Source organism: Phaethon lepturus, unplaced genomic scaffold (assembly GCF_000687285.1).
Source record: "Phaethon lepturus isolate BGI_N335 unplaced genomic scaffold, ASM68728v1 scaffold49180, whole genome shotgun sequence".
In the NCBI taxonomy this organism is placed as follows: Eukaryota; Metazoa; Chordata; class Aves; order Phaethontiformes; family Phaethontidae; genus Phaethon; species Phaethon lepturus.
Genome location: NW_010513530.1, coordinates 1,990 through 10,869, shown reverse-complemented (window position 1 = coordinate 10,869; position 8,880 = coordinate 1,990). Strand labels below are relative to the sequence as shown.

Here is an 8,880-nt window from a genome sequence, read left to right as displayed (position 1 = left end):
ATTTATATATTTTTAATAAAGTGGACTTAAGTAATTGTGATAGTTGTTTTCCACTTATTAAAAATCAGTGGGAGCAGAAGGCACCAGAGCTTGGTAGCATAGTTTGGGATTAGTCAAACAATAAAGTTTTCATGAAATGCTGTGAATATGTTGATGCTACGTTAAAACTTCATGGTGTATGGCTTTCTGTCAAACAGGAACGAAGACCTTTCCTTGCATCAGAGTGTAATGAATTGCCTAAAGCTGAGAAATGGAGGCGACAGGTAACATCAAGCTATAGATTTTTCCAATTCTACAGCAGGTAGAACTTTAGCACTTCCTATTTAGGCAGCCTGCTTACAAATTTTTTTTCAGACTTCTTCAGTATGCTGACAGTTAAATTGCAGAATAATTTAGATTTGAAAGATCGTATAGTTAACCATGGTGTTCAAAGCAGGTTCTACCATGTCAAGTTGCCCAGGACCATGTCCACCTGAGTTCTGAATATCTTCAGGATTTGGATTCCACAGCTTTTTGGGGCCTCTGTTCCAGTGTTTGATAACGTGCTTAATGATGGTGTTTTTTCCCTTTGAATTTAATCAGAATTTCCCCAGTTACAACTTTTGTCTTACTGTCATGCAGCTCTCGGACAGCCTGGCTCTGTTTTCTCTATACCCTCCATCAGGTTGCTGAAGACAGCAATAGGTTATTCCCTTTTCGTCTTAAGGCGTATTGAACGCAGTTCTCTCTCAGCCTTTTTCTGTACTTCACGTGCTCCTGCCCTCATCACATGTGCTGCTGGAAAAATGTTTCCTTTTTTTAAGCCTCTGAGGTACTATATTTGTGTCTGAATAAAATCTATGTTGACATTTGAAAGGGATAGGTGCAGGTCCTTTTTCTAGATCAAAAAGCCAACTTAGATGTTGGATCTTTCTATTTGCGGGGGGGTGGTAGTGGTGGTGTTAGCCCTTGCTAGCCTTTTTTTTGTTGTTGTTTTTGTTTAGAAATTCACTTCTGTGTTCTTATTTAACTAGATCATTGGGGAAATTTCCAAGAAAGTGGCACAGATTCAAAATGGTAAGATTTTTCTAGTTACATTTTATTTTTTTTGAATTTCCAGACCCAAGCAGTTAGAGCAAAAAAAATCACATTTCACGTGAACTATACTGTTTCCATTGCATAAATTCTGAAATTACTCTGGTGCTTCTAGTAAGCTGCTTAATTTATTGCCTTTTTCCGCTCTAACAGCTGGATTAGGTGAATTCAGAATTCGGGACCTGAATGATGAAATAAACAAACTTCTGAGGGAGAAAGGACACTGGGAATTCAGAATAAAGGAGCTGGGAGGTCCTGATTATGCTGTAAGTATAGATTATTTTGTACTACATGGTTGTTCTGCTTACAAGTGAAGTGACCAATGAGAAAAATCTGTGTAATGTTTAGTTAACCACATATTACTTGGCCAGCATTTATTAGAGAGAAACTTCATTCAGCCCCTAAAAATGTTAGGTTGTGTTAGAAGAAATATTTGTTTCCATGATGAGCAAATTAGACTTTTCATTTGGAACACCAGTTCAAGGGGTCTTGCATTCCTGTTTTTTGCAGCCATAGTCTGATTTTATCCATCAGTAGGTGTTGATTTTCTATATTTTATTCTGTCAGTCTTTAGAAGGGTTTTCACTTGGCTCACCTAGTTACTGCTGAAAAAGAAATAATGACACTAGCTCTCATTTGCCAAAACATCAAAAGTATGCTTGTTGTCAGATTTAGTAGTGCTTGTTTATCCGATACCTGAATATGTAATACAGAGCATAAGATGGGTTTAGATACTTTTTGTGAGGGTTAATCCAGTATGGGCACTCTGTGGTTTGTGTGGTCATTTTAAATATGTGTTTTGTAGTGAAAGTAGAAAACCTGTATAAAAACAAGCTATGAGTGTATTTTCCCTGTGGGGGGTAGTTTGAACTGGTATAGCATACCTCCTTTCTCAAGCCTTTATTAAGATGCTCAGGAAAAGAGGAAATAAAAGATGCAAGGGGAATAAAAGTTTAACCAGTGAACTCTCTTTATTTTCCAGCGGATTGGACCAAAAATGCTAGATCATGAAGGGAAAGAAGTTCCAGGAAACAGAGGTTACAAATATTTTGGAGCTGCAAAGGATTTACCAGGAGTTAGAGAACTTTTTGAAAAGGAACGTAAGTAAATAGCAACTCTTCCCAGACATGTATCTACATAGTAGTATATCTTAAGTAAAATGTCTGCCATAGTATGTGGGGAATGCTAGTAACAGTATATTCTGGCCTGTGTCTTACGTCAGCTAAATGAAACACGGAACACAATTAATTAAATGCTGTTTCTTTGGGCAAAGAACACCTTTGGCTGTTTGCAATTAAAAAAAATGCAGAAAACAGTAAACTGTTTTCTCTTGGGAGTTCCAAATGGCAAGGAGTGGTGTTCTATAGAAACTTCCCAGCAAAACGGATCGACTTCATTGGTAAGTTCCAAATAGTACTCTTGAGCTCAGAATTAAAAAAAAAAAAATAAATTGAAAAAACAAGGAAGTTGGCGGGAACATAATCTTAGAAGCAGGAATCAGCTTTCATAATAGGAAAAACTAGATGCAAGTGAAGAAGATTTTCTATATTGATTTGTCATAGAATGAGTGGGAATTACTTGGACCTGAAAGTGAGGCAGGCCTGCTGAATCAGCTCTTTCTTGCCATCTGCAAGGAAAAATTATGGGAAATACTACGTGATCTGAGGGAGCTTGGGACAGTTGTTTAGTTCCTTTCATATAGTAGTCTTGCTCAGTACTGGGAGAAAAACAACCGTGTGCACAACAGTGCAGAATTGCCATAGGGTGGGACCTGTGCAGTAGGAAGCATCGGGTCACGTATTCAAACTGTTCTGTGCAGGCCAGAGTAAAATACCAGTACTCCCAGTATTGGCAGCAGTTTGGACCATGCATTCGTTATCAGCTTAAGTGAGGCAGCTGTAGTTGCTGTGAGGTTGATAGGAATGGGGAATGCAAAGCCAACTAGCAAGATGGACCAGGATGAATGGCCGTTGTGTGTTCTTTCAGCCCTCCCACCACCTCGGAAAACTCGAGCTGAGCTTATGAAATCCATTGATGCAGAATACTATGGCTACAGGGATGAAGACGATGGTATTCTGGAGCCACTGGAACAAGAACATGAAAGGAAAGGTATGCGAGATTCAAAGCCTGCATGAATCAGTCCAGAAGGGGTGATGTTGGACTCTGAAGTTAAGATGTCTTCCCCCCGCCCCCTGTTGGTGTTGTCTTGTGCTTAGCTGTCAGATTACCTTGTGACCTACCTGTCACGTAGGTATCCAAATCACTATTGTGTAAGGCATTTCAGGGGTGAGGGGATATGCTTTAGAGTTGGCTTTCATCTTTACTACCGCTAATGATTTAATATTGTCAGCAAGTGGTTTGCTGTTGAAGCAAAATCTCCTTTTTTCCCCACCTTTTCCGTGCTTAAAAATATAAAAGAGTAGGTTGCAGCAGGGAGATCTATGGAACTCAAGTGGTTATGTCCCTCCTTTGTGAAAACTGACTGTGCCATCTGTTTCCTGTCTTGCCTAATTATTTATCGATAAACATAGCTGTTTAGTTTTCTTGGAGACTAGAGGGGACCTTCTGGAAGCCCTGAAGTCTAGTTGGCCTATGTTAATTTATCCACATGTCATCCATCTCAGAACTTCAAGACATTTGTGAATAATCTTTCCTTTGAAACCCATACTTTCCCAATAGATAATATTGATCCATGTGTCTGCTCACTTAGTTCTCTAGTTTTGTTTCTACTGACTTCCTCGGTAAAGATATCTGGATTGTAAGTCTAATTCCTGAAACCTTCTTCAAAATTCAGCACTCTGTGCCATCTTCTGGTATTTGTGTAGCTTCAAGCATGAGGCCACAGGCCACCTTTAAGAGCTTAGCTGTTTTCTAAATAGTCCTCTTTGTGCTTCTGGTGAGCATTGTCTGATCTGGACAATTTGTTGCTGTTTGCATTGTGTGTTTGTTTTATGATGTCTTCTGAAGCTTCAACTGCAGGCAGATCCTCAGTGCTCTGTAGGAAAAGGTCCTGGTATAGGAACCCTTGGCAGGCTCTTCCACAGAACACAACGGATAAAACAATCAGGTTTTGCTTGAGTGGTGCTTCTTTTTGTACGCAAATTAGAGCAAGTGACTTGTTTAAATGATTACAAGTTGTTGAGCTTGTAGCTGCTGTCAATACATAGTATCTTTTGGTGTGGTCATCCTTCTCCATGTGTGAGATCTTCATAGTATTGTGTGTTACAGATCAAGCCTTGTTGGTTAGATTATAGGATAGGGAGGTTAGAGGGGAATAAAGGAAATATTTCACTTATTTGTGTCCTGCAGCATAGCCTAAAGCCTTAAACCAAGTGAACAGGAGCTGGCAAACAATTGACAGCCTAAGAAAGAAGGTTGTGCGGTGCAGTGCTCCCAGAACAGCCTCCCTTTTAGTGTTCATTTTGCCCATCTTGCTAATGGCAGACAGGAGAGGTAGCTTGCCTGGATTCATGTGGTTATTTAAGAAAAGTATCTTTGGTGATTGTGCCGCTTGAAATAAGAAGGCTAGAGATGCTACCAGAACCAATAGGTGTAGTATTAATGTACTATTAATGCACAATAGCTAAGACTCTTAAGGTCACTTGTTGTCTGGGCTCTTGTGGTTTTTAACTTGTTATCAGAAGAGTTAAATTTTTGTGAAACAAAGTATTGAAAAAACTTCTTAATTTGCGGTACTCTTCCGTTACGAAACCACACAAAAATGCAGCCATGTTCCACTAGTTAGTTAGATCTTGCTTTCTCAGGGTGAGCATTTTAATGTTTAATCTTTGAGAGCTAGGGGGAATGACTGCTGACTTCTGTTGTTGGGGGCATGTCGTACTGCCCAGTTGCATTAATCTTGCACCTCTCTAGGATTTTTATGCCCTGGCGATGTCACTGATTAAGCTTCTTAAAACTTGCTTTAGTGCTCTTGCTAGCACCCTGCTGTGTAGTAGAGACACAGCAGCCTAACTGCTCCTAGCTAGCAGTGAGTTACAGAGTTGGAATCGTGCTACAAAATAAGAGAAATACACTACGAGATGAAGAGATACTTATGTGGGTGGTCACTGTAAGGAGCGTAATCATGTTCAATTAACTACACGGTGATCAACATTCCTATAGCTGTTGACATGCTACAGAGCTGTAAGAGCCACTTAGCCTGGTCGTGACACCCCTTGTTACTTAGTTCAGAAAGTAGGTGATATTTATTCATTACATTTAGAGTCTGAAATGTACCCAAATTAAGGCATTAGCAAGTACCACAATGTTAGCATTGTTTTTTGCTCAGACTATGTTGATATGTTTTATTAGATACTACATCAAGGTTCTGCAGTAGGCATGCGTTAGCGATGCAGGGGATTTAAGCAAGAAGTTTAAGTCTGTTGGAACAGCTTTGGAAATAGGACCATGCTGCTTTAACTTGCTCTCAGATATGCTTGCTGTTTTCCTTTGCTAAACCAGTTATAGCAGAAGCAGTAGAAAAATGGAAAATGGAGAGAGAAGCACGACTTGCAAGAGGTGAGGAGGAGGAGGAGGAGGAAGTAAATATCTATGCTGTCAACGATGATGAGGTATGTGATGGCTAAGGTGATGTAACGTTTCATGTGCCTTTTACGTTGCAGTCTTGAATGTAGAAGTATTTTGCCAAGAACCTGTATGGTGCTGCGTTCTGCCCTTCTCTCTGCCTAACTTTCTGCGCAGTTGTCCCTGTTTAGTAAAAATCAGTAGTAGACGCGTACACTTGGCGCAAGCTTAGAGAGCGATGAAAGCTGGCAGCTACGGAAGATTTCTTACTCAAGTGAGAACCAACTAACAGCTGAGGCCTTGTTGTGATTTAACTGTCGCTGCCTGGAGTGCTGGTATTCGGAAGGTAGCGTGTTGTTAACTGAACACCGGTTTGTCTTGCTCCTAAGTACAGTCTACATCAGGAACAGCACAAGTAGTTTTGTGTACAGTATAATTTCATACCGTCGATGTGTAGCAAAACCGGGGGTTGCAGTGTCTTTTTTTATAGGTGAATCCTGATACCAGCAAGGCTTTGCTGATGCTGCAGTCACTGCTGTGACATGGCTCTTGCTGCTTTATTCTCCCTGCTCTCAGCGCCTGTAAGAGAAGTGAGGGACGTTGCTTGTGCTCCTAGAGACCTGTAAAAGGGGTACTGGAAACAAGTCCTTATTTTGCAGTCCATACCTAAATGGGTTTGTCACAAGAATAAAAAGGAGATAGTTCATAAGGTAAAACTGGTTGTTCCTTCAGTACCCTATTTTATTTGTATTATCTCATGATTCATAAGCTGAGCTCTCAGACATGAGAGAGAAGCGGTACAAGACTGCTTCAACAGTATGGGTGGTACATACATTTTTAAGGTACTCTCTTGCTTCTTGGTTAGCCAGCTCCTCTTTTGTTTATAGCTTTGCTATGGCAGCAAGAGAGAGATGGAAGAGGAGGGAATATATCTTTACTTTCATGTCCATGCCACAGCAGAGTTAAAAACATGAAGAATGAAACCAACAATCCTGAAAGTGTCAAGGAGCAGGATCTGAATGTGATGCTTGTTATATTCCTTTGCTTGGTCCGATTCACCTAGTTCTTGTGTTTGTAGCATCGATGATTCTGTGTCTGGTTCCTTCTGGCAGACCAAGTAAAAATTTTGATGTGGCTTAACTTCTTCTCTTTTTAGTCTGATGAGGAGGGTGGCAAGGAAAAAGAAGGTGAAGAAGGCCAACAGAAATTTATCGCACATGTTCCAGTGCCATCTCAACAGGAGGTAAGACATAAGAAACCTAAGTCACAGAATCATTAAGGTTAGAAAAGACTTATGAGATCATCAAGTCCAACCATCAGCCCAACACCACCATGCCCACTAAGTCGCAGAGATGCACTGTGGCTTTTACAAGATGGAGATCTTGACTTGAGGCAGGTCCTCAGTAAAAGTGTCCTCAATTTGTTATTTCCATGACTTGACCCTGCAGCTGTTTAATCCTCTTGCAAATGCTGTGGAACAGGCCAGAATTATGGTACCATTGCTATAACCCTTTTCACCTGAGAATTTCCAAAACCTTCATATGTATTCTATAAACTGGAAAGTGTTGTGGTGTTATGATCAAAGTAACTCTGATTGCCTACTATATCTTCACTGTTTTTTTCTGCTGATGGTCTAACCTTTTTTTTTAATTTGAATTCTGAATTGCAGGGTTTGCTCTCATAAGTTTTCAAAAATTATTTTGGTGGCATGACTTTGAATTGACTACTATATTTTGAAACACACCTCTAACTTCCATGGTCTGTTTCCTGTGTTTTTCTTCCTCATGTCTTAATAACGAAGTATGCTAGGTTTTGGTGTCTCAAGCTGAATGTCATCCTGTTTTTATATTTGCAGATTGAAGAAGCTCTGGTACGGAGAAAAAAGATGGAGCTTCTTCAGAAGTATGCCAGTGAAACCCTCATGGCACAGAGCGAAGAAGCAAAAACACTTCTAGGATTGTAACATTGCACCAGTATGTCCTGTTTTTTGTATAATCCATCTAAAAGGAACAGGTTCATATATTCTGGTAGCAGTCATGTTCAGTTTTGAAAGTTTCTTTGGATGTAAAGAGTAAACTGATTAAGGTACAGTGCGTTCTGCAGCAGGAAAACCATCATTTTGGTTTATCCACTAGGATGACTTGCACTTCAGTGCTGGGAAAGATCAAACATAGCTTAACTTGTCTCTACATCTTCAGCAACTGTCTTCAGTTCCTTTGCTTTGTAAAACAGTCTGTGCAGTGGTCCTTCTTACACGTAGAACCGCAAACCCTTAAATCCTGAAGGAAAACTGACTGGCGTTACTGCCATTCTCTCTGCCGTATCCTGACTGTAAGTGTATGCGTCTTTCTTGCATTGATATTTGGCTGAGCTGAGTCCAGAAGTAAGTTACTCTGTTATGCCTGGTTAGTTTACCAGAATAGCCCAGAACCTGTTTAGAGGTACCTTGATGGCAAATCTTACATGGCTGCTGCTTGAACCTGCTTACTAAATGGCCTTGAAGTTGATTTGGCTCTTTACATGACAGTTGCAACACGTCTAAAAGCTGTTACCCTTTTTGTGGTTTGTAACCATGCCTGGGTGAATTGCTTAAATGCTGGATATTTCAGCAACTATTGTAAATACTTCCAACTTTGCAATATCTTGTTCAAATATTTTTAGTAAAACTTATTTACAGCCTCATGTCTTGTTTCATTCTCGCTCAAAAGATTGTGGTGTTTCCTTAATCATAGCCAAAGAATGGGATCACAAACAGCCATCCATGTAGGGATTTGAAGCTGTGCATCCCCTACTGCTCTTAGCTTGTGTATCCTGTGCCAAGCGGCAGATCACAGCAGAGCCTGTTCAGAGTCTTACGGGTGACTAACACCGTTACACAGGCCTGAACGAATGAAATTTTAAATTGGACATCTGCAGCTGTGGAGTAGAAGTGCTCTCTGAGGAATGTAGTATTTAACGACCAAGTAACCGTCTCTGGGACTACTTAAGAGTTTCTAGATGCTCTTAGTATGCAGCACTATCTATTATAAATAATCTGCTCCAGAACAATCAAAGCTCTAAATTATAGAGGTGAGCTTTGTCTTACTTGATGTAAATCATCAAACAAAAAAAAGCCTTGAAAAAGTGGAAAGCGTAACTGCCAAATTCTTTTTTTAAAAGAGAGGATAAATCAAAAACTCAAGTATTGATCGCAAGCAGACAACTAACATTACAAACATGCTCTTCTCTCTTCCTATTAGCTGCACAGCTTTCTCTGCTTTGTAATAAAGCAGCAAACGAGTA

General features: G+C 40.1%; 1 protein-coding gene across 1 annotated transcript; it reads left to right on the top strand.

Moving 5' to 3' along the window:
- Positions 1-197: 197 nt before the first annotated feature.
- LOC104615633 (pre-mRNA-splicing factor ISY1 homolog) lies at positions 198-7,673 on the top strand (the record flags this gene model as incomplete). Its single annotated transcript, XM_010290266.1, has 8 exons — positions 198-263; positions 1,014-1,056; positions 1,228-1,340; positions 2,057-2,174; positions 3,061-3,183; positions 5,536-5,645; positions 6,755-6,841; positions 7,454-7,673. Coding segments are annotated over 8 exons (768 nt in total), but the record flags the coding sequence as incomplete, so codon positions are not given.
- Positions 7,674-8,880: the final 1,207 nt, after the last annotated feature.